This window comes from Hydra vulgaris, chromosome 14 (genome assembly GCF_038396675.1).
Source record: "Hydra vulgaris chromosome 14, alternate assembly HydraT2T_AEP".
In the NCBI taxonomy this organism is placed as follows: Eukaryota; Metazoa; Cnidaria; class Hydrozoa; order Anthoathecata; family Hydridae; genus Hydra; species Hydra vulgaris.
This window is the reverse complement of record NC_088933.1, coordinates 18322800-18349902: the sequence shown is the minus strand read 5'-3', so window position 1 is coordinate 18349902 and position 27103 is coordinate 18322800. Positions and strand designations below refer to the sequence as shown.

At 29.7% G+C, this 27103-nt stretch overlaps 1 protein-coding gene across 1 annotated transcript in view; it reads left to right on the top strand.

Moving 5' to 3' along the window:
- LOC101237479 (uncharacterized) overlaps window positions 1–27103 on the top strand; it is a 124313-nt gene that overhangs the window by 10568 nt on the left and 86642 nt on the right. The window contains exon 3 of the mRNA XM_065818360.1: window positions 10358–10425. Coding sequence (XP_065674432.1) covers window positions 10358–10425 — 68 coding nt within the window. The remainder of the gene's footprint in view (window positions 1–10357; window positions 10426–27103) is intronic.

Here is a 27103-nt window from a genome sequence, read left to right as displayed (position 1 = left end):
ACTATAGATCCTAGTTCTAATCGTTTCTGACCTATTAGCTTTATAAAGTTGTCAAAATACAATATTTCTATCAATTTTTACAAAAAATACAAGAATTCCGACCAAAAAAGAAATTGTAATCAAGAAAAAACGCCAATAAACGTTAAAAGTTTTTAATCTATGATGTTCATTTTACCTAATAATCGTATTTATTTGAAATCTTATATGAATTTGGACAAGCGAATTAGGATTTTAAGAAGATTTAGAAAAAAAAAAACTACGGTCTGGGTTTTTTCGCTTCAAATATTTATATTTTATGATACTGCAAAATTTATCATTTTATTTTTTCCGTCTTTTCATGATTCACAGACCTGATCATTTAACGGAAATATGTAGTAGTCAACAAAATATCATACAGATGCTATAGTATTTTAAAATTGCCTTAACTACACCGAGTAAGTAACAAAGACATTTAAGGGGCAGATCGATTTTTTTCAATTTACAAATATACATTAAATATCTACGTAAATTTTGAATTTGTAATTAAAAAAAAAATTAATTATTGTAATTATTGTAAATATTGGTTAATAATTAATAGTATTATTTAATTATCTTCTTTTATGTTTTACGCAAATATAACATATACAATACGTTTCATTGCAAGTTTTATTTTTGATTTTTTTTGTTGTTATTTTCGGTTGTTACTTTACTAGCTAATTTATTTTACCGAAATTATTAATAAATCTTTAATTATAAAAATGTTATTAACTTATTTTATATTATAATATTTATTAATATGCAAATTTTATTTGTAACTTTCCTAACTTAAGATAAACAGCAAGAATGTAAATAAAGAGTTTTTGAATAACAAAAATAAATTTATAAAATAATTTATTAAACGAATTGAACAATTTTAACTGGAGAATAACTGACGTCAATTAAAAATTAAAAACATTTTTTTTCAACTTTTGAATGAATAATCTTGCTTGTTAATGACGACACATTAATAATGACGATTTTTTTACATTAAAAAATCGATATTAATTCTAAATTGATTAACTTAATTCATTTCCTTGTCGCGCGTACTAATTGCGTTTTTTACTAGTCTAGCGCAACAATTTAAATCTGAGACTGATTTCATTTTTTTTTTACTATGATCTTAAAAACCTTTGGGAATTTTAAACCAATTGGGAAACCGCGTTATACGCGGTGCCATCAGGCTGGCTAACACCCTGTAATAACAATTATACAAGATGGATAAAGTAGTGTTAATAATGATCCGGTTATTGCATAGGTTGGACTTTTATGCATAACTGATTGTGCATCAATCAAAGAAACAGCCAAGTATTGTACAAAACTTTTTTCTAATGTCATTAAAGATATTAAAAAACATTCAACAAAGAAGTACTTGCTGTGGTAAAAGTTAATGAAAATAAGATGACAACAATAAGGGATTTGGTTGGAAAAGCATATCCAAATCTTTTAACATATGGGTGTTCTGTGCATTGTTTAAATCTTTTTAGAAAAGGATTTAACGCATTCTTTCGAAATTATTTCTGCACTTTAACCATGTATAACAAATACATGGTTAAAGTGCAGAAATATTTTTGCAATACACATCAATCGCATGTAACTTTTGTATTTGTGGTTTGTTAACTTCAAGTATAAAAAATAAATATTTTTTAGATGCAAAGTGACAGGTGTCACCTATCAGAATGTGTTGAGTTATGGCTCTCACTTTTGAACAATTCTAAACTAAATCATTACCACAAAGCATCAGGAAGAAATTTAATGATGATATGATACCTGTTCATTATCTTACATGCATGACCAATCCTTGCTCTTTGGGTAAAAATTGTTTTTAAATAAAAAATCAAAAAAATTGATTTTCACAGATAATGCTAATTGGAATTTAATTTTTTTTTGTTCTCAGGTAAAAACTTGATTATTAAAAATAAATATGAAACGAAAAATAGCTTTATAATCATTATCCAGATTTTGTACCTAAGTTGATTTTGCTTAAATTAAAGGATTGTGATGCATTTCCTACAATATTGGGCAGGGATTGGTGGTCTATTATTAACCAATTCAGAAAAAATTATCTCAAGGATTTCACAAATTTATTTCTAAACTTGAAACATGTCTTTCTAGCTCAGGATCAATAGAAAAAATATTTTTTCTTGTTTGGTTTTATCTAGTCAAAAGTTAGAAATAAATTAGGGCTAAAAAGCTTGTACAAATATATAGACAGTATCAAAAATAGTTGTTTTTATAAAAAATATCTCAAAAATGTAATTATTCTTATCAAAGTGTATTATATAAAAGCTTATTGAATGAATCTTTTTATTTGTTTGGTTTCCAAAAATATCACTGTGAAAATTTTTTTTATTAAAAATAATATTGTGTTTTAATTTATACTACAATATGTTTATGTTTTCATTGGTTATAATAAATCATAAAATTATAAAATATCTCCAAAAAACACTGGGTTGCCTGGGTTTTATTGGGTTTTTTCAGGCGGGTTTTGTTATGCAGGTGTTAACCCTAGAATCATAGCAGATTGCAGCAGTTGTAACAGTTGAATTTGGGTATTTTTAATGGATGAGCCCTCCATTTAAAAGATGGCTCATCCATACCGCCATTACTACACTACTTATTGAAGGACCTCTCCGAGAGAGGCCGAGGGTGTTGGGAGCGATAACTTCCATATTGCTCAAATGTTAATGGCTCCAAAATTACAAATAGAAGGATATAATAAAAATTAAAAATATTTGCAAAAAAAAAAAATGAGAGTAAATTAAAAAGAGTTAAACTTGTGAAAAATTTAATTTTAATAAAAATATGAGTAAAACGCAAACAGTTTAAAAATGTCATATTTATATTAAATAATTCTTTCACCTATTGCACATATTTCTCCATAAAAAATATATAAAATTTAAAACACAGCCCTACCAGTTATGCTTCTACCAGACACTAAAGACAAAAAATATACCTTAAAATAATTAATAAAATAATATATTTTTACCTATTCCCTTCATTTCCTCCATAAAGTTGTCTCAAGTAAGAAAAAAGACAACTGAAGCTAAAACTAACAAAAAGTAAACTAAAATTAACTATAAACTAAACCAAAACTTTAAACTAAAAAAACTTTAAATCTTAATATCTGTACCTCAGAAGACAAAGGTCGGTTGTCCAGTTTTTTGTAGAAATGAGTTATGTATGAGACCTTTTAGTTTTTTCAGTATCTACAGAGGTATAAAGACTGTTGTTCTACAACAATGTGAAACAAAGTTAGGTCAATATAAAGGGTCTGGTGTCCCCACAATGTTCAAAGGAAAAACGTCTGTTGTCCAGAAATGACTTTTCACTTTTTTTATAACTTTTTTATTTTTGTCAAAATTATATTTCATGTGCCTCAAGACAAATTAAATAAAACATAAAAAAAATAACATAAATTTAACCATCAAGAATAAGCCAATAAAGACTAATTTTTTTACTATTTCCTCTCTCTTGGGTTATTTCTAAAATGTGACAACTGATATTGGACGTTTGAGGTACATATATAAATGCTTCATTTATTTAACTATACTAATCATATAATTTATATTTAGTTTTTTTTCAAACTCTCCTAAAATAAAAAATAAAATAAAGCTTAAGTACTTGAAGTTTTAAAATTCCAGTTACAGTACAAATAAACAAATTCCTATTAACAAATATCTAATTGTAAAAACACTGACTTAATTCTGTCTTCAATTCCGTGTCTAAATAATAATAGCACTTAAATGTATAGGCGTTAAATTATCTACTTAACTTTTTAAAGATAAATTCACTTAACTAATGTAACTAATACCTTTATTAGCTCTCTCTTGATCAACTAAAGAAAATAAATCTTAATTAAACTTGATATAAATTAATAAATAGTTGTCTTACTGAGAATTTTAAATTTCTTTTCTTTATTATTGACAATATAATTTTAAGTAGGACAATATTACAACAATATTTTAAAAAACATTTTAGTTACTTTATAAAAAATAAAAATCCTTTAAAACTTACTACCTCTCTCTTCATTGTTGTCAACTAAACAGAAAAACAAACAAACAATTGATAGTAAATTTTCACTTTGGTAGTAGGTTATTAAGTAGATTAAATAAATTTTAGATCTATTTAATCTGCTCTAACAGTCTACAACCTTATTATTAAACTATAACTATTTTCTACAACCTGGTATAATTTAACATAGATATATTTTTTAAGCAATTAAAAAATATTTAAGATTATAATATATAAGATTTTAAAAACCTGAAATTTTAAACCTACTTAAAAAAAAAACAGATATATTAAAAAGTATTTTTTTCCTTTTTAAAAAGTAAAAATGCTTTTTAACTTACTTTCTCCAATAATACTGTTGTCATCTAAACAGAAAAGCAAACAAGTATTGAAGTCGATTCTTTCTTAAACCTCTTTAAATACTTCAATATTAAAATAAATATTTCGTCTTTCTGGATTGAATTAATTTACAAAAATTTTCATTTAAACCATTTTATTATTGTAAAGTTAATATAAATCAACAAACATATACGAATTTCAATTTATAACATTTAGTTATAACAAAATGGAACAAAACTTACTTCTTAGTAATTCAGCGACTAAAAATAAACATATATTTAAGAACTAACTACGCAACATGATACCAATCAGTAACATAATACATATCTAAATAAATACAAACCATCATCATCAACAATTTGGGACATTCTATTAATTCAACATAAAAAATAAAAATAAATATGCTTTAAAACAAATGTAATAAAGGTAATAGAAATATTAAGATATAAAAAATGTAAACGATTAAAATGATTAAACAGAGTATACCCTACTTGAAAGATATGATAAGATGTAATAGAAAAGATATAATAGAAAGGTGCTTTTTTAAATGTCTGGAAATTTCAATTTTAAAATTCCAGAACAGAAGAAAAACTAACAGCGCACAAACAAGACTGTCCATCACTAAGCGTAATAAAATAACCAAAAGTAACAAAAAAGTAAAAGCGCATTTAACTTTAGCATTGCATTATTACAAATTAGCATATTCAATTAATTACATTATGATTAGCAATTTTAATCAATGAATAAAATAACTCATTTATTATAAATAAATCATCAATTTTAATCAATGCCTAAAATAACTCATCAATGTGTCTAACTCATTATGCAACTAATTAGTTTATTTACTAATTAGTTGCATAATGTTACTAATTAGTTGCATAATATGTGCAGTAAAACATATCTGGACATAAGAGCCAATTTGTCTTAACTCCATTTTTAGTGAATGAGTAAAATACAAATTTGATATTTATGTCGCATATTCCGTCTTGGCCATATAGCCTTCTAATTGTTATTTATTGCGATTTAACAGGAAATAACAATCAATTAAGTCTTAAATCCATTTTTTGAGCCAAAAAATCTTAAAATAAATTTTTTAAATATATTATCACTTTTATACTTGTACTATCACATTTAATTATAATATGATAATTAAGCGGGTGGTGCACCATCTTCACTAAGAAATACAACTTCATTATGTGAAGGGAGATTATAGCGACATCTATTTTGCCCTTCAGGTAAAGGCATTTTTGCCTTTACCTGAAGGGTAAAATAGAAGGTCGCTCAACTGACACTGAGCGACCTTCTAGAGCTGCTCGACGAATTTGCCTATTAACGTTTCCATTTTCTAAACTAATATCTGCTTCTAGACTAATATCATCCATTTTAACTTCACTTTTAATTGAAAGTGGTAACAAAAAATCTTAAACGAATCCTGAAGATTGCGATCTTTCCTATATAATTTTTTTTCTACCCTAAATAGCACACACAAATAATTTTTATATATAACAGACTGTCATTTAAAATAAACTATACAATAATCTTATGACTTTAAAATATATCTATATATATTTATCTTATATATATATATATATTTATCTTATATATATATATATATATATATATATATATATATATATATATATATATATATATATATATATATATATGCATGCTTGAGCGGACAAATTGACGAAACGGACATGTAGAACGGATATATACTAGAAAATAATGCCTTTTAAAGAATTTAAAGAACTTTAAAGAATTAAAAGACACGGCTGCATGCTTGAATGAACGAATTTGCTGCATTCTTGAACGTACGTAATTTTTGCAGTGTAATAATTCAGACTAGAATTATTTAAATTAAAATATCAGCTAGGAGATGTTTGAAAAAAAACTAGCTTAATAAATAATAAATTAATTTTAGCAAATAATAATAAAAAAAATTATTAAAAACATGTAATTCTAATAATAAACATACTGCTAACAAAAAAAAATAATAAAAAAAACATTGTCAACCCTTTCTAGCAAACTTAAATATTATTTCTTCAAAAAAAATTATTAGTAATTAAGAAATTCACACTTCTATTACCACATAAATACATCATCTGATAAATATAAAATAAAAAATGTAACAAATAAGTAAATAAATAAAAAAAACATAAAAAAAAAAAAAATGAAAATCAATGTACCTTATAGAGAAAAGCTGTTGTGATTTACCAGAGTAGCAGTTGTAAAGTATTATTATTTCATGTTAGCTTTTACAAAATAATTTATGCTGGAACATCATGATTCCAAAATATTTATAGCAAAATCATGTAGTAAACAGCGCTAAAGACAAAAAATCAAATTGAGATAAAACAAATTGTATATATCGCAAAATAATTTGTCTTGGCTTTTAGTGAATGATTAAAAGCAGTGGTTGTTAATAAAATTACCTATTTACAATTATTAACAATAGACACCAACATGAAGATAAGCCGAATGTCTATCAACTCAAAAGAAAACAAAAAAAACATCACAGCAACAACACACAACAATAGCACACACCATAAGTTAATATAATATTATATAAATATTATTACATAACAACATACATAAACATATGTGCCAACTATAAACACAATAAATGTGTTTAAATATGTATATAAGGTTAAATATATACCTTATATACATATTTAAACACATTTTTAAAACAATTATATAACACATATTAACACATACACAAACAATAAAAAAACATTGATAAAACAACTATAAAGCACTTATTACCACATACACATATATATCAAAAAAGCATAAATGCAAACAATAAACGTGTGCAAACAAAAATTTTAAAAATGGCGCGAGAAAATTTAAAAAAAATTCAAAGTAAAGAAAATATATATTTACAAACAATACTCTTTACCTTCTTTTTTTTTTATAAGAACTGTAATACTCATAACAAAATTTAATCTTTACATACAAAAACATGTGACATGCCATGTACATTGTTGTCAGTACATGGCATGTACTGACAACAATGTTGTCATGTTGGAACAAAATTTTAATTTAATTAAATTTTTTTAATTTAACTTTATTTAATCTTCATAACAAAATTTAATCTTTACATACAATAACATGTGACATATGTCAGTATTGGCAATTTTAATTTATTTTTCTAAATTTTCTAAAAAAGAACAAAAAGAGTTTATAGCATCACAGAAATTTTAAAGTAGTCATAACCATTTTATGGAAATATCTGGAAGTATAACTTTAAATAACATCCATACCCCTATTTTCCTTCTAAAAAATAAAATAATAAAAATAAAACTGCTAAAAGAAAAACTAAAACAAACAAAATATAAAGGATTTAAAAAGTTAAAATCCTTTCTACTTTATCTAATAAAAATTTAAATCTTTTCTACTTTATCTAATAAAAATTTAAATCTTTTCTACTTTATCTTATAAAAATGTATAACTATTTTATCTACTTTTTTTTATTTTTTATAATAAGTGTTTACAATTTCATAAAGTTACATTATCTCAGGTTAGAATAATTTATGTTTTACAATATATAAGTTTTACGATTGTTTGAGTTAATATACATTTATTAATTTAAATATAATTTTTTGATAGTTTTTGGTTTTACAATTTTTTTTTTTTTTGATTTTGTATTTTTTTATATACTTTCTTCAATTATAATCTTAACGATGATTATTTATCTTAGTATGATTCTTTATGTAATATATCTAAACTAATAATTAAATTTCATAAGGAAAAAAGTTTTAACTCGCTTAAGAGATCTTTCACCAATGACTGCGTGTATTTTGAGAACGCGTTCTTTCAAAGCATAACTAATAAAACGATATTAAACGTTAAACATTAAACGTTTCTGTAGTATTAATATTAATATTTGAGACTAAAGTGCCATTATTTACAACAATCACAATAGTGATGAAGTAATTCAGAAGCACTAAAACAAGTTAGCTATGAGTTTGAAAATCATTTATAAAAAGTTCATATTTTAGTCTTTTTTCAATGTTTCTAAAGAGGTTGAGTTTCACATGTTCATAGATAAACCATTTTAAATTTGAGGTGCAGTCATACAAAAAGATTTTGAGCCCAGAGAAGTTTTTGTTGATGACGTGTAAGTTGACAACTGTCTAATGATCAAGTATTTTGGTTTGAAGTTCGGACTTCTAGGAGTTCAAATAAATATGCAGGATATTTAGATAATAAAATTTTATATGTGATAACTGATATCTTATAGATTATTTTTTGATTTATTGGTAACCAATGATTTACCAATTTAGATACTAGGAAATCACAAACCTCCTTCACATCTTGGTTTTCTAAAGTTTATTTACAATTTTTTAGAGTTCTTCTGTAAAGTTTATTTACAATTTTTTAGAGTTCTTTGAGTTTTTGACTTTTAAGAGATAATATCTCAGTTTTTTTCTTCCTTTGTGTATCTTCATCTGGTTTCTAGTCATTATCTTGATTTAACTTCAGCAAAATCTACATAGATAAAAATCTACATATTATTAGCTCCATTCTCATTTTACTTAATTTTGTATCTTATTTCAAAAGTTAGGCTCAAGAGACTTTTGGAAAATCTTAAACAGTATCATTAACAAAGGTAAATCTAACATTCTATCTCTTTTCAACAATTCATGGGATTGATCTTATTACCTCTCCCAAGGATACGGCAGAACTTTTTGCAAAGAATTTTTCTTCTAATTCTTCAAATCTTATGGTCATACTCTTCCTTTAGTGTTATTGATGTGTGTTGTCAAAGCTGCATTAGGAGCCTCTTGTTATTACTTTGGGTTAACAGGGTTGGAGTAACTGCATAGCTCATTGCTTGGGGTATCAAGCATCAAGTCCTCAAATAACTTAAAACATGAATAAAGTGCATACAAATATTAAACATAAAAAACCATCACCACCACCTAATTGTTTTGATCCAATTTTACAAATATTCGTGGCTTTGAAGTAACTTTTCATCAGTTGAATCTAAACCTAACCCTGACCCTAACTATGACTGCAAACAATTATTTCAATATTGTTGACATTCCTATATTGATGAATAGTAACACTCTAACTAAATTCCATTAACCAAACTCGTTCTTGTTTGTCTTGTCATTCAGCCAAGTTGCATTTTTTTACTGTATCTGTCCCTTCACTTTAAAATCTTTTGTGTAGTTTTTTTCTCACACATCAATACTTTGGAACTTTCATTTTCATGTTTTCCAGACTCATAGAACCAATAACTTTTCAAGTCTTCTTAAGTTTGGTTTGCATCGTTAGTTAGGTTTGCAAATTATCGCCAAAAGTCACACATTTTTTATAATTATAACTTTTTGTATAATTATGCTTAATTTATAACAAAAATCAGAAGTTGTATTTTTAAATCATATATACAGCAAACAAGACAAGATTTTGTAACAAGTTTACAAGTAAAAAATGTTAAAAATAAGATGGCTTTTGAATGGGTTGAACAACAAGCTAATAGGGCATATTATTACCTCTGCAGTATGAAGATGGACAGTCAAAGTGTTTTATTTGACAGATGATCTTCTTTTTCATAATAAACAATATAATTTCAGACTAACACGTAGCACACTTGCTTGCTGCTCTGCTGGTAAAGACTTACAATACCCTGGAAGATTTAACAGCACCAAAAGTTTCACAGGACATAAAAGAGTTTGTGGCGAAATTGGAATTACTAAAAATAAGAAAATCATTTCATTATATATGAAATTCGTTATATCATTATATTATTCATTATATGATATTTCATAACATCAATTCATGATATTAATTTGATAAAACTTATCATGACTATATATATATATATATATATATATATATATATATATATATATATATATATATATATATATATATATATATATATATATATATATATATATATATATATATATATATATATATATATATATATATATATATATATATATATATATATGTATGTATAAATATTGTTTAGGAGCCTTACTTTTACATTTGAAAGACTCTGATGGAAAAGTTCTTACAAAGCAAATAAATTGGTTTCAGGTAACATATAACAAATAATATATATTTTTATTTAATAAAATAAAATTATTGAAAAAAAGTTTTTCTATAACTTTTTTTTGTTCACACTCTTACACATTAATTGATTTATGTATAAGAAGCCCTCAACTATCTTTATTTCATATTGCATCATGTTTGTGCTAACGTATTCATAACAAAACTGAAATTAGCAAGAAAATGGTTTTAAAAATTAGAAATAATTTTGAACAATGCACTAACACTATTTTATACAGTACATTATATTTTGTAATAGTTATGTATAATTTTTTTATATATAAGTTTTCAACTACAATTGTTATTATCAGGACTCATATTTATAACATTTTTTTTTTCAACCAAAGTAATTATCCTACAAAAGTATTTTTTAATAATCAGATAAACCTAAAAACATTCTTATAAAATTTTCTATTTAAATTTGTTAATCTTAAAAGCAACAATTTATAAGCGCAAATAAAATTGTTTTATGTCAAAAAATTAAAAAAAAGTTAAAAAACCTTTTTAATAGATGTTTTCTGTATTTAAAATTAACGTTTCCATATCAAATGTTGCAGGTGGAGGTAAAAGAGCATGTTTAAAGCAAGTTTTGCCCTATTGGCTTTATTCATAATGTTTTTCTTATATTCTTTCAAAAAGTTCAGATAATTAGTAGACAAAAATCGCATATTTATTATTTATTCTTTTTAAAGTTTTTAAAAAAGTTACAAGTTATCAAAGTGACCCAACTCAAGAATTTTTAAAAATTGGTCTCTGATGCAAAACATCTGTTACCTAAGATGGCATTTTTTTAAAATTAAATTTTGTGTACTTATCAACTAAAGAATGTTTATCAATAAAAGCAAAAACAAAGTATAATTGGAACTTTTTTTATAATCTAAAAAGATCTCTAAAAGAAAAGAAAATTCTCCATAAAAATAAATTAGAATTATTTTTACAATACTGGTCAAATATCAATTTAAAAAATGTTAATGTAACCTAATAAACTGTTATTGTTTTTTAGAACTGATTAATAATGAGTGTGTCTGAGTTCTTTCCTTATTTTATTTTTAAATAAACAGTGCTATCTCGCAAAAATTTGCAAATTTAAAAAACGTAACTTTTTTAGAAAACTTTCTAAAACAAACCATAAACTTCTTACTTTGAAAAGTAAATCCCATAGAAGTTATTTCTAATAATCACAAGAAGCTTGTTGATTAAAATGAACAACCAAGGTATTGTTGTCATCCTTTGAACAAGCACACAAAAAAAATGAAAAGTAAGTTTGAATATTGAATTTATTAAATTAAAAGTTTTATTATTTAAGTAATTATTATCTTTTCTTCTTTTGGATTCTTGTGGAGGTATTATTCTTGTGGAGGTATTATACTTGTGGAGGTATTATTTACCATTCTCTTAGATTTATTTATTAGTCTTTTAGTTGCCAAAGATTTTAATTTAATTCTGGGTAAAAAAATCTGTTGCAGAAAAACTGCATTACAAACAATGTAATACAAAAGAAAATGAACCCCAAGAATAAGACATTTATATTAACAACCTTACATTAAAGTAGATTTAAGTATTTCAAGTTTTAAATGCTCTTAAGCTTATATATGGAAAATGTAAAGTTGTTAACATAAGAGCTTTTACACAAATGGCTGTCATCTATATATTAGGTGTAGAAATAGCTGCACTTGGTGAAAGTAAAACAAAAAATTTAAGCAATATTATGAGTCTAACAAGTCAAAGTTTGACAAAAGTTGTTTCACTCACTTCATACAGTTAAGCAATAGAGGAAACACAATATTTTTTGACCTCCCAAAATTTGTTTAATACAAGGCAGAAAATTAGGAAACATAGTGGAATATTATCAAAGCCTTCAAAATTGGGTTGACAACTAAGCAAAGAGGTAAAATACAGAGATTGTTAAGTTCTATGAATGAATATTCAAGGGGTATTCAAGTGTTTGTCTAGAAAAGAGTTTGTGTCAGTTAAAGTGATATAAAGCAACAACTTTAAAAACTATTCATTTTTTAATATTTTTAATGATAAAATATAATATTAAAATATTATATTTTATATAATATATTTTAATATTATATTTTAATATACCAATATAATATTGATTTAAAAAAAAAAAAACTTTAAGATGAGTTTTCGAAATTTTGTGAGTTAATACCCAAGTGATGCATTCCTGTTGGTTGTGCTACTGGTTTTAATGCAGTTTCTGTTTGTCAGTACCATCAAAATGTAAATCTTCTTTTACAGAAAGTTTATGAAAAAGCCGATTACAAAACTTATTGAAATTAATGGTGTGTAGCATTGAAAACAGAGTATGCTACATGGCTGTGATAGAGTGAATGCTGCATAGCTGTGATAGATTGTATGCTGCATAGCTGTAATAGATTGTATGCTGCATAGCTGTGCTAGATTGTATACTGCATAGCTGTGATAGATTTTATGCTGCACGGCATAATAATTGTATGTAATAAAAATCATAACCTCATTTTGATGGCTTTTGAATGCAGCTATCTAATCAAATGAGTTGTTAAAATGTTTATCTTTTGTGTGTAAATCAGCATGCAGTTTGATTTGTATCAATTTTTAATCTAGTTTTAAAGATTGAGCTCTTTAAAATTACAAAAAAAAAAAAAAAAAAATTAAAAACAAAAATATCAACGGTTTTAACCTGCCGTTATGGAAAAAAGTGTAATGTTTTGAATTTTTTTTCTTAAAGTATCCATAACATACTTGCCAACTTAAGAAAAATTGAAGTATAAAACGGACTTGTTAAAAAGTTGTTAGTTGTTAAAAACAATAAAAAAAAGCATTTTGCTCACATTTAAGTCCTCTGAAATTTGTCATGACTTTTGCTTAGCACCTCTTAAATCAGTCATCTTTCTTTTTTTCTTTCCAAGACTGCGCTTTTTTCGATGTTGTTTCTCTTTAAATTGACCAAGCTCTTTCTCTATATCACCCAATATTGTTGTTATTGACAACTTTAATGTTCATCATACTGAATTATTTTGCTTTAGTACCACTGAACCTGTTATGCTTTAAAGCTGAAAATTTTGGTTTTTCTTAATTAAACTCATAAACTTTTTCCTAACCTTACTCTTAATTACTACTCTTGTAGATCAAGCAATCATCACTTGTTTCATCAACCAAAACTTAATTTCACCTTACTCATCATTCAGCAAAGTTGCATCCTTTCACTTTAACTGTTCCTTCATGCTAAAAAATCTTTTTTCCTTGAACATGTGTACTTTGGAATTTTCTCCTATATTCGTGTTTTCCTTACTCATATAATTTCCATTTTTTGTCATACTCTAGTTTTCTGTCAACTCCTTTTTTTTTTAATGTTGTTCATCTTCCCAATGTCGAGAGAGCCACTACAGTCGAGAAGGCTACTTTGTAGAGAGTTTGTTTTTGTTGAATTGAAACTTGCAACCTTGTAGAGAGTTTGTTTTTGTTGAATTGAAACTTGCAACCTTGTAGAGAGTTTGTTTTTGTTGAATTGAAACTTGCAACCTTGTAGAGAGTTTGTTTTTGTTGAATTGAAACTTGCAACCTTGTAGAGAGTTTGTTTTTGTTGAATTGAAACTTGCAACCTTGTAGAGAGTTTGTTTTTGTTGAATTGAAACTTGCAACCTTGTAGAGAGTTTGTTTTTGTTGAATTGAAACTTGCAGCCTTGTAGAGAGTTTGTTTTTGTTGAATTGAAACTTGCAACCTTGTAGAGAGTTTGTTTTTGTTGAATTGAAACTTGCAACCTTGTAGAGAGTTTGTTTTTGTTGAATTGAAACTTGCAACCTTGTAGAGAGTTTGTTTTTGTTGAATTGAAACTTGCAGCCTTTTAAAAAAGTTTGATTGATTTTTAGGAGTGAAACTAAAATAGTGAAATTTAAAAACTTTTAATTATTTATTAGTTGAATTGTTAGAACTTGATCTGTAAAGTTACAGTCATGCAACACATGATATAGTTGAGACCCTGACATTGACTAATTATTTTACAATCAAAGAAAATCATTCACAATGTTCTTAAAAAATATAACTAATATCATGTTAGATACCCCACAAGTTAACCAATCAAAATCATAAGAATAGAGTTGAGGCATGTGATTATTGGCTATTCGACTTGATAAAAAAAATCTTGATGACAATACTGACATCGAAAGTCAAAAAAACTGCATATTGAAGCTACTTCAAAGTATACCCAAGGAACATAAAATAATGTTTGGCAAATGACTTGAAAGGATGCGAATTTGTGAAGATAAGGATGGAAATTATTTTGAACATTAAATAATCTAAAATCTAAAAAAAAACTCTTTTTTTTATAAGGGAGTTCTATGAACTTTCCTAATGATAATACAAATACAGTGTACAAATTTTTATTTTTATTTTGATTCACTCTTAACAAGGCTGCACCTTCAATAAGAAGAGGCTCTGCATCCACTATTAAGTTGGGAGTTATTAGAAAAAAAAAATAGAGCTATAGAGCAAGGAAACGGTTGACAGAAGACTTAAAAAGCTAAAGGTTGTATGAGTCAGGAAAATATGAAGATGGGAGAGAGTTCTAAAGGGTTGAGGTGCAGGGAAAAAAACTAGACGAATAAAAGTTTTTAGAGCATGCAGGGACAGATACAGTAAAAGAATGAGACTTTGCTAAATGACGAGTCAAACGAGAATAAGTTTTAGTTAATAGAACTGAAGATAATAGCTCCTTTGAGACTTTGCTAAATGACGAGTCAAACAAGAATAAGTTTTAGTTAATAGAACTGAAGATCCTTTGAGCAGCAACCATAATAATATTTGTAGAAAACAGAAGAAAGAGATGCAACCTTACAACAATGGAAAAGAGACTTAAGTTTTAAGATGCAACCTTACAACAATGGAAAAGAAGTTTGGCATATAGAGCAAGTTTGTGACACTGTTAAAGATTTTTGGAAAGATAAGGATTGAATATAGTTAGAAAGTTTGCGGCAGATAGTTGAAGAGATGCAGCATCCTTTCAGTTTCTTGCAAGAATTTTTAAATTTTTTTTCTTCATTAAGAAATTGTTGGTTGGTGTTAACTAGTGCTTTAAAAGGATTAAATTAATTTCTGATACAAGTATAATACCATTAAATACCATTTAAATCTGAATACTATTAAAAGTCTTTTTGATACAAGGTGGTCTTGTTGGTAAGATGCTTGTCAAGCTTTGTATAAAAACTGGGAGGGAATATTTAAAGCTTTAAAAATATCAGAAGACGAAATTTCATGACATGTTGATGAAAGTCTTCTCATGTAGAAGCCAAGCACAAAATATTAATAATCGATTTAGTTGTCTCGAATGTGCTTTTATGATAGCATATTGGAAATCTATTTTAGAACGCTTTAATGCTACTGATTTAAAGTTACAATTAAGAGAAATTGCTTTTTTCAGTTGTTGAGCAATACAGATCATTAATTGAATTCGTAAAGTCAGTGCCAAATTTATATGAATACTTTGAATCTAAAGCAAAAAACATACAATTTGTCAAAGAATTTGACAGAAAATGAGGAAGAAAAAGAAAAACATTTCATGATTAAACTAATGAATTGGAATCATTTACTAATCAGAATTTTAAAACCAAAACATTTAATGTTATAATTTTATCTCTTAGTGGTGAGCTAAAAAAGAGAAGCATATGAAGTTATTCATAAAACTTTGTATTTTTAAACTATTTAACAAATTACCCACCTAATAAAATTTGAAAAATGCAGTAAATTTATACCGGATGTACAAGAACAATTTAGATGAATGTTTTATAGAAGAATGTGTTCACTTGAGTTCATATTTGAAATCTAATGAACTTTTGACAAATTCTATATTAGAGCTTAATAGACTAGTTTGTAGCATGAAATTAGAAACTGTATTTCCAAATATAAATATAATTTTAAAAATATTTTTGTGCACTCATTTAGCAAACTGCTCATCAGAACGAAGCTTTTTGTTGCTGAAAATATTGAAATTGTATTTAAGATCTGTTGTAAAAGAACAACAAAGCTTTTTGTTGTTGAAAAGAATAAAAATGTATTTAAGATCTACTGTAAAAGAACAACGTTTAAACGCCTTATCAATATTATCAATAGAAAATGATTTAACTTTGAATATTGATTATACTGGTACTATTGATAACTTTGCTGACAAAAAATTACAGAGAAAACTTTTAATAAATTTACTAAAACAACAGATAATTAGTTTTTGCTGTAGATATGTTTTGTTTTAACTATTGTTTTGAATTATAAGGTGACGACAATTCATATCCTTAAAGGTGCTGTAAACACAAAGGTTAGGGTGCATCACAAATTTTTTTTTTTTATTTCAGTTGTCTGCTATTATATTTTGTTTTACCAGCTGACATAAGCATAATGTTAAAAAAAACAAAAATTTGGACAATATTTAGAGGTCCCCCAGGCCCTTGATAGTTTTGCAGATTTTAATTAACAGAATAAGCCTTAAATAAATTATTATAATATTTAGTCTTTGGTTTCTATGTTTTTAATCTTTGGTATGTTTAATTTTGATGTATTTGTTTTTTCTTTCATAGTTTCACGAAATAGATTTGAACGATAATGCAATATTAGACAAAGCAGTAACACCTCCTAAATCTGATAAACTTGACAATTTAATTCTTTCTTCACCGGTGGCAGTCAGTCATCAAAAAACTCCAGAATCCGGGACAAAAACTAAACGACAAACTCGACTAGCCACGGACATCTTTGGGTTAGGAACCTCAGTTTGTGTTGATGATGGAACAATAACTGGCATTCGGCTCCCAACATGTATGCAGGTTTTGATGTGTATGATGTACCACGCAAATGTTGCTACAAAATCTCAGCGACCATTGTTTGTCGGTGCTCCTGCTAGATTCACAACTGCAAAGATCATGCGAGACCAAATTAAAAAATTCTATGAAAAAGCCAACATTCCAATGGTTACAGATCGTAGAGCCAAACTGCTTGATGATAACAACAAACTTTGTTTGATAGAAAAAAGTTGACATGACACTCCATCCACGAAACAAAAACTTGAGGAAATGCAGACTATGTTGGCATCAACTTTTCAGCTCTGGCCTCCAAATGTGGAAAGTCTCATTAAGAATGCAGAGGATCTGGCATTTTTTGACTCAATGAAAGGTGACAGAACTGCCAGTTTTGAGGCTTTTGACAAGACACTTGCAAAAAAAAAAAATATAGAGACGCCATTGTCGAAATGCCGCAGAAATTGAGCGTATGAAGCGAGCACATCATGAGATTGAAACATCATCAGCCATGGTATCATCTGAAGTCGTGTTAAGCAATGAGGGCAGTAGTATTCGATCTAACAGTTCCGCTTTGGAAGATGATGTAGAATTCGAAGCTGCAACAAATGAAAAAATTTCAAAACGGCAAAGACTTCCACTGGGAACAACAGCATTCATACCTACAAATGTGCTTAGCCGACCAAGTCTTGTGTTACTGGCAACTCGATTGAAGATGACGCCAACGCAACAAGCAGCATTCACGCAAGGATTGATAAATGAGTCCGGAGGCAATGTTTTTATGGTTGCTGCTTCTTATGCAACTGCGGATCGTTCACGACGCAAGGTAGTAAGTGCAATATCAAATAAAATCCACGATGATTGGGTACCACTTAAACTGTGTTCCTTGCATTGGGATGGAAAAATTACTTCAACTCTTAGAAATCATCATATTACAGAAGAACGCATGACTGTGATTGTGGGCGATGCTAAGCAGAATAAGTTGCTGGGGGTTCCAAGTTATTTCAAAGCCACAGACCAAACATGCGGATAAGTCATAGCTGAATTAACAATGAAGCTGATGACCGAGTGGAATTGTAATGATAGAATTGTGAATATGACATTTGACACAACAAGCTCAAACACTGGCCACTTGACAGCTGCTTGTATTGACATACAAGATAAATTGCAACGTGCTGTCCTTTGGTCAGGCTGTCGCCATCATATTGGTGAAGTAATTTTTTCGCATGTTTTCACGGATCTAAAGATTGAAGCATCAAAATCACCAGTAATCACTTCGCAGTAATTGGGATTTGGTATCACATAATTCCTCTCAAGTACTTCCATTCCGTCCAGCTGATCATCGCATGCAGGCTCAAGAGCTCCTGGCAATGATAAAAGATGAGGTGATCGCTCTAGTCAACGAACAGGTTGAATTTCTACGTGATGACTACCGAGAATTTTCCGAGCTATCGCTAGTCTACCTGTCTGCTTCCAATGGTGAAGTGAATTTTAAAAGACCCGGTGCTCTGCATAAGGCTCGCTGGATGGCCAAGCTTATCTACAGCCTCAAAATTTCACTTTAAGAATCACAAATTGCAGAATTTTCACCGGGAACAATTACCAGTCGTAATTGTTCCCGGTGATTACCAAGTAATTACCAAGTTACAAAAATACTTGCATTTACAACATTTGTTACTCATATTTTCATCACATGGTGGCTCACATGCAAGAAAACCGTAGATGCGCCTTGGAATGATCTACAGCTCTACAAGCGCTTACTGGAATATGAGGTTGTTGACAAAGTTATTTCTCAATCAGCAGTTCGAGCATTAAATCGCCATCTTTGGTATCTAACTGCAGAAATGGTTCCTCTCGCACTGTTCAGTGATCGTGTACCTTTGTTGGAACGACAAGCTCTAGCAGATGCTATACTCAAAGTCAAACCGTTGGCTGATCTGCAAGCGCCACTCAATCGATTTGGTAATGGATGAGGCAAATCACGATTTCCATTGTCCATTGATCGTTCAACACGGCTGTGCGACCTTGTTCAGGTTGATTCATGGTTCACAATTTATTGTCTTCAGTTGGATATCAACTTTTTACATATTCCTGTCAATGAGTGGAACAAGTCTGCTGCTTATATATTGAGTAATGAAAATGTTGCAGCAGTGAATGTTGTAAATGATGGTGCCGAGAGAGGTGTCAAACTAGCATCGGACTTTGTCGAAACTGCTTAATCGGATGAACATTTTCAAAACGTTCTTCAGGTAGTCGAAAAAAATCGCAAAGACAGTCCAAATCTGCGCCTCAAAAGAAAAAATGTCACAACACAACAAAACTAACTGGCATTCTGATAACTGCATTAATTGCAAAAATGTTAATCACAATCAAACTGTTTCAGATTTCAATAATTTCAACTTTTACATTTTAAAATTTATATTTAGACTAGAGATTTAACAAAATTATTCGATAATTTCAAGTATAATTGCAGTTTTTTTTAATGTGGCTCTAAAACATTGAATTTTGAGGTTTAACATTATTATAGTCAAAATAGACATAATTATACGGAATTTTCTGTGACTGTTTCTGTGATTTATTCAGAGCGACTCTGAATTGGTGGTAATTTGAATAAATGCTTTTCTTCATGGGGGACCTCTAAATGTACTTATTTTCAAAATCTTTTGCCTAAGTTATCTGTAGTCATAATGGAACAAAATAGAAATATAGACAGCTCTGAATTAGACATTCAATTTTTTTCCATGCAGTTGTGATGCACCCTTACAAAGAAGGCACTGGATAAGTTTTCTTCTTAAAAAAGCAAAATATAATCCAGACTGTGTTATCTAGCCAATCAAATATCCTCTAAAGGTGACCTAGAGGTTAATTATAAGGAATAAAGACACAAACCTTCATTATATTTTCAAAAAGTTAATTAGCTAAATTCAATAAAAATAGTATTAGCTAAAAGTATAATTTAAAAGTATTAAATCTTCAATTAGATGTTTGGTTTTCTGATTTGTCTAAATGTATTTTATAATTCTAAGTCAGTGACAACATACTTAAAGGCAAAAATTCTTTTTTGTTGCCGTGTGATATTCCAGACTTAAATCTAGTAGATGGGAGCTTTTAATGTGGAAAATTGGACAGGATAATTTAACCAAGGATGCGTTAGTTTGGAATACTCTAATATCCAGATATTTTTTTAACTATGTTTTAATCCTGCAGGTAAACTTTTTTAATGTAAAATTGAATTCAAAGATAAATTGTGAAAATATTTACTTAGATTAGAAGTGCAGCAAAATCATTACTAACAGACAAGGTTACAAGTTTAGGTCTGCAGAATATTTGTTTGGTATAGGTTTGAGATTAAACATTCTTTTAAGTTGCTTCAGAGCTGGAGTAGAATTGTTTGTTTAATAAGTAGTTATTATGTGGTCTGTGTAGTTAAATAAATAATGTAGATAAATCTAAATTAGTTGTATGAATATCATTTGGATATTTATGTTTGAATGAATGTTCTAACATAAGTATAACAAAATATTCTAAAAAAGATCTGTTTATATTTTTAAAAATTGCTATTCGTTCTCACAAGCAACTCAGTTAAATTTTTACAAAATTTTATTAGATTTAGGGGAGCACAAGACCCTTGAACACTTACCAGGTCCCTAATGTTGAACACTTACCAGGTCCAAAAAGAAGAGAAATCATGTAAAAATTTAAAAAAATAATAATCATTTTATTAAAAAAATCTTATTTTAGAGATTATTGCAGCAAAAAGACCTTTTATAACTAAAAATAAAAGAAGTTTTTTTCTTCTACAGCTTGTGGCCCGGACAACATACCTGTTATTGTCTTCAGAAGTGTTCTCCGGAGCTGTCATCTATACTCTCAAAACTATTCAACAAGTGCTTATCAGAGTCTTGTTTTCCAGCCTGCTGGAAAGCGGCATCTGTTATCCCTATCTTCAAAAATTCTGGAGAGCGATCTCATTCGTCTAACTACCGTCTCATTAGTCTTCTTCCTATCATAAGCAAGGTTCTTAAATCTTTAATTAACAAACACTTAATTTCTCATCTTGAATCTAATAACTTTCTGACCATCAATGTGGATTTCGATCTTTTCGTTCTACAGCTGATTTGCTAACAGTAATAACTGATAGGTTTTATCCTGCATTATATAAAGGTAGAGAGGTTAAGGCAATTGCTCTTGACATTTCTAAAACTTTTGATAAAGTTTGGCATACTAGTCTTTTCTGGTAACATCTTTAAAATTATTGAATCCTTCCTTTCCAATCGTAGTATAAAAGTTGTCCTTGATGGACAGCACTTTTCTTCTTATTTTGTAACTTCAGGGGTTCCTCAAGATTCTATACTTGGCCCTATACTTCTTTTAATTTACATTAACGAACTTCCAGATATTGTGGCATTTATTCTTGTCGTAATAAGAAATCAACACTCTCTGATTGCATAGAGGGGGTATTTGAGCTCGAAAAAGATCTCACTTCTGCTATAGCATGATGCTCACAGTGGCTGGTGAACTTCAATACAGATAAAAGTCAATTTTTTTCAGCCAATCCTTATCACAATAAGTTAGATCTTCCTATATTTATGAACAGTGATGTCCTCAATGAGTCTTCTAATCTTCATCTTCTAGGATTAACGTATTGTAAACATAGTTGGACCTGCTCTTGCAGCCACCCTCCAACCATTATCATATCGTCGTAATATGGATTCTCTTTCTCTTTTCTACAAATACTATAATGGGCGCTGCTTTAAAGAGCTAGCGTCTCTTGTGCCATCTACTAAAATTCATTATTGTGTTACTCGTCATTCAATTAAGTCTCATCCTTTTTCTGTGACTCTTCCTAAGTGCTCCAAAAACGCTTATTCATCTAGTTTTTTTCCTCGAACATCAGTTCTTTGGAATTCGCTTCCTTCATCTTGCTTTTCTGATTTATATAATTTGCAATCCTTTAAGTTGTCTGTCAATTGTTATCTTGCTCTACAATCTTCATCTTTTCTCTTCCAGGAACTTCCAACTTTAATTAGTGGTTGCTTGCAGCCTTGTTGAAAGCAAAGTTAGTCATATCAGGTTATCCTGCTAGTCAGATCAGGTTATCCTGGTTATTATTATCCAGGTTATCAGTTTATTATCAGGTTATTATTATCCAGGTTATCAGGTTATCCTGTTTATAGTCAGATCAGGTTATTCTGCTAGTCAGATCAGGTTATCGTCAGTCAGATCAGGTTATCCTGCTACTGGTAACATGTAACCCAGTACAATCTGCTTCATGTCCTGCTGCCTTGTAGGATACGCTCTTTTAGGCAAAGGCTAGGAGATGCCAACTCCAATTTAAAACACCCCCTGCCTTGGGGCTCTTGGTTGAGTAGAGGCTAGAGATGGTGTCTCGATAAAAATACTCATCTTGGGCAGATGTTAAATGCACCTTGCTACTGTCTTGTAGAAGGCCTCCTAGGCAAAGATTTAAGGGGTAAACAGATTCTATCTGTTGACCAGCCTCGCACCCCTTCTTCATCTAGTTTCCAGTTTAGGATGTTGAATGCTGGATTTTCTTGACTCAATGCATGGGTTTTGCTTGAGTCTCTGTTTTTATGACTAGGCAACTCATTCTATTATCTCCTAATGAGGGTACAGCTCCAAAACTCAGTTTTATGGTTCTGAGGCCGGCTGGTAGTCAGGTTTCCCAAACTCTGTGGTAGCTCTCAGAGAGGCTGATTCCATTAACAGCTGAAAAATATCAAATAAATTAACAGTGCCATGTTGCGCATGGATGGTGTCCCTGTTTGTACTTTTGGTGTGCATTGCGGAGGCCACATTTGGAGCCCTTTGTTACAGCTTAGGGTTTAATAGTAGTAATGAGGGATTTGCTTGGGCTATTAAACGGTGCTCTGAGTACTATCTATGCTTTGACTCAAGTTCTTCAATCTAATTTAAAAATGAATAAAGTACCAAAAACTATAAAACACAAAAAACCATCATCATCACCAAGTTCTCTAAATCTATCATTCACTAATATTCGTGGTCTTCGAAGTAACTTTTCTTTTGTTGAGTCTTATCTCTTGCAAAGTTCACCAGACCTACTTGCTCTTTGTGAGACTAATTTGAGTTCAGCTGTCTCATCTTGTGATCTTAGTGTTGACGGTTATCTTCCTCTAATTCGTAAAGATTCCAATAGTCACATGCTTGGCCTGGGCATTTACATTCGTAAGAATTCACCCATTTGTCGTGAAACTAGGTTTGAATCCACAGACTATTCTTTCATGTGCTTTTGTTTAGCACCACTTCACTCTATTGCCTTTCTCTTTGTTCTATATCCCTCTCCTTCATCTCAAGGCTGCACTCTTTTTGATGTTATTTCTGATCATATTCACCAAGCCCTCTCTCTTTATTCATCAGCTAATATAGTTGTTGTCGGTGACTTTAATGCTCACCACTCTGAATGGCTTGGCTCTAGTGTCAGTGACTCTGCAGGCATTAAAGCCCACAACTTTTGCCTTTCTCAATCCCTAACTCAAATAGTCAACTTTCCAACTCGCTTTCCTGACATCCTGAATCATCTACCTTCTCTACTCGACTTATGTCTTGTTTCTGATCCTAGTCAGTGCTCAGTTTCTCCACATTCACCCTAAGGTTCTTCTGATCACAGTTTGATCTCTCTAAAACTAATATCTCATTCTTCTTCATCACCTGATTCCCCCTATTATCTAACCTCTCACAATTACAGTAAAGCTGAATGGGATTCTTTCCGTGATTTTCTTCGTGATGGCCCTTGGGTAAAAATCTTTTGTCTTCCTGTCGACAAATGTGCTTCTTACATAACTTCGTGGATTCAGGCTGGCATAGAATCTTTTATTCCCTCTCAACGATTCCAGGTCAAGCCTCACTCTCCTGCATGGTTTTCCTCACACTGTGCTGCTGCAATTGCCAATCGAAATCGTTACTTCCATATTTATGAGAAAAACAATTCTCCAGAAAACAGACGACTGTTTATTACTGCTAGAAATAATTGTAAAGAGGTTTTGTCTAACGCCAAAACCCACTATTCTCAGGTCATGAAATCTCGTATCTCATCTCAAAAATTAGGCTCTCGTGACTTCTGGAGAATCTTTAATAATATCAATAATAATGCCAAATCTATAGTTCCACTTTTCTTGTATGGTTCAGCTCACCTCACCTAAAGACAAAGCCGAATTGTTTGCTAAAAACTTTTCATCAATATCATCTCTTGATTCCAAGAAATGATATTAATGAAAAGTAGTTCTACCTGATATCGCCAACAAACAGGTTGATCCATTGCTTGACATTCATATCACTCCAGCATCTGTATCTAAAGTGATTTCCTGCTTAGACTCTTCTACAGCTTGTGGCCCGGACAACATACCTGTTATTGTCTTGCAGAAGTGTTCTCCGAAGCTGTCGTCTGTACTCTCAAAACTATTCAACAAGTGCTTATCAGAGTCTTGTTTTCCAGCCTGCTGGAAAGCGGCATCTGTTATCCCTATCTTCAAAAATTCTGGAGAGCAATCTGATTCGTCTAACTACCGTCCCATAAGTCTTCTTCCTATCATAAGCAAGGTTTTTGAATCTTTAATTAACAAACACTTAATTTCTCATCTTGAATCTAATAACTTAGTTTCTAACCATCAATATGGATTTCGATCTTCTCGTTCTACAGCTGATTTGCTAACAGTTATAACTGACAGGTTTTATCGTGCATTAGATGAAGGTGGAGAGGTTAAGGCCATGGCTCATGACATTTCAAAAGCTTTTGATAAAGTTTGGCATGCTGGTCTTTTCCATATGCTTTCTTCTTATGGTGTATCCGGCAACATATTTAAGATCATTGAATCCTTCCTTTCCAATCGTAGCATAAAAGTTGTCCTCGATGAACAACAATATTCTTCTTATTCTGTAACTTTAGGGATTCCTCAAGGTTCTATCCCTGGCCCTATACTCTTTTTAATTTACATTAACGATATTCTCACATCTAAAGTGGCATTGTTTGCAGATGATACTACCGTTTATTCTTGTCGTGATAAGAAACCAACACCCTCTGATTACTTGGAGGGGGCATTTGAGCTTGAAAAGGATCTCACTTCTGCTACAGCATGGGCCTCACAGTGGCTGGTGAACTTTAATTCAGATAAAACTCAATTTTTTTCAGCCAATCGTTATCGCAATAATTTAGATCTTCCTATATTTATGAACGGTGATGTACTCGATGAGTCACCTACTCTTCATCTTCTAGGATTAACTCTTACTTCCAATCTTTCTTGGAAACCATATATCAAATCAGTTGCAAAAATAGCATCTGCTAAAGTTGCATCTCTTTATCGAGCTTGTCACTTTCTTACTTCGGATTCTATTCTCTATTTCTATAAATCTCAAATCCGGTCTTGTATGGAATACTGTTGCCATATCTGGGGCGGATCTTCTAATGATGCCCTTTCTCTTTTAGACAAGGTGCAAAAATGCATTGTAAACAGTTGGACCTGCTCTTGCAGCCAACCTCCAACCATTATCACATCATCGTAATGTTGATTCTTTTTCTCTTTTCTACAAATACTATAATAGGCACTGCTCTAAAGAGCTAGTGTCTCTTGTGCCATCTACTAAAATTCATTCTCGTGTTACTCGTCATTCAATTAAGTGTCATCCTTTTTCTGTGACTGTTCCTAAGTGCTCCAAAAACGCTTATTCGTCTAGTTTTTTTCCTTGAACATCAGTTCTTTGGAATTCGCTTTCTTCATCTTGCTTTTCTGATTCATATAATTTGCAATCTTATAAGTTGTCTGTCAATCGTTATCTTGCTCTACAATCTTCATCTTTTCTTTTTCAGTAACGGGTGATGCGGAAGTTATCGGACAAATCCTAATTTCATTATTTAAGCATAATAATTAGTTTTTGTGGTTTTATGTGTAGGCATAAACGTTCTATAAAATATAAACTTTATTATTTCAAACACAATTATTTTAAATGAGGTTAAATGCAGCTGAACGAGAATCTTTTCGAAAGCGACTAAAAATGTTTTTTGTAAATAAACCTAATATATAAAAAAAAAAAATCGTAAATTACTTTGAAAAGGAAGGATTTGCTCGAAGTACAATATATGATAACCTAAAAAGACTTAAAACTGTTCAATCATTTTCTGATAGAAAGCACCCTGGTTGTCCGACATCCTGGACTACAGAAAAGAAAGCCAAATTAACGAAACTTGTCAACAATCGAAAAGGTGTCAGTCAGAAAAAAATTGGTATTAAATTCGGTGTAAATTGACGATTGGTCGTCAGTTAAAAAAAATGAATATTAAATATTGAAAATATGAAAAGACTCCAAAATACACTATAGAACAACAAATAAAGGCAAAGAAAAGAAGCAGGAAACTAGTTAACCAACTCTATAACACAAAATTGCTTCTAGTCATCGATGACGAAAAATACTCTTGTTTTGCAGGGGACAACATGCCTGGATATTCTGGATGCTACACAAACAACAAAAAGACATGCCCAGAAAGTGTTCGCTTTATAGAAAAAGAGAAATTTCCAAAAAAAATTATTAATGTGGATAGCCATATCTGACCGTGGTATTTCTGAGTCATTGTTTCGCACTTTCAAGTCTGTAGCGATCAATTCATCAATCTATATTAATGAATGTTTAGAAAAACGACTTCTTCCATTTATTCACAAGTATCATGGAGACTTTAACTATTTATTTTGGCCAGATTTAGCAAGTTCTCATTATTCTAAAGATTCTCTAAATTGGATGGACCAATATGTCTATTACGTTGATAAAGAATCCAATCCCCCAAATGTGCCTCAAGCACGACCAATTGAAAAATTTTGGGGACATTTGGCACAGAAGGTTTAAGAGGGAGATTGGTAAGCTTCAACAGAGCAAG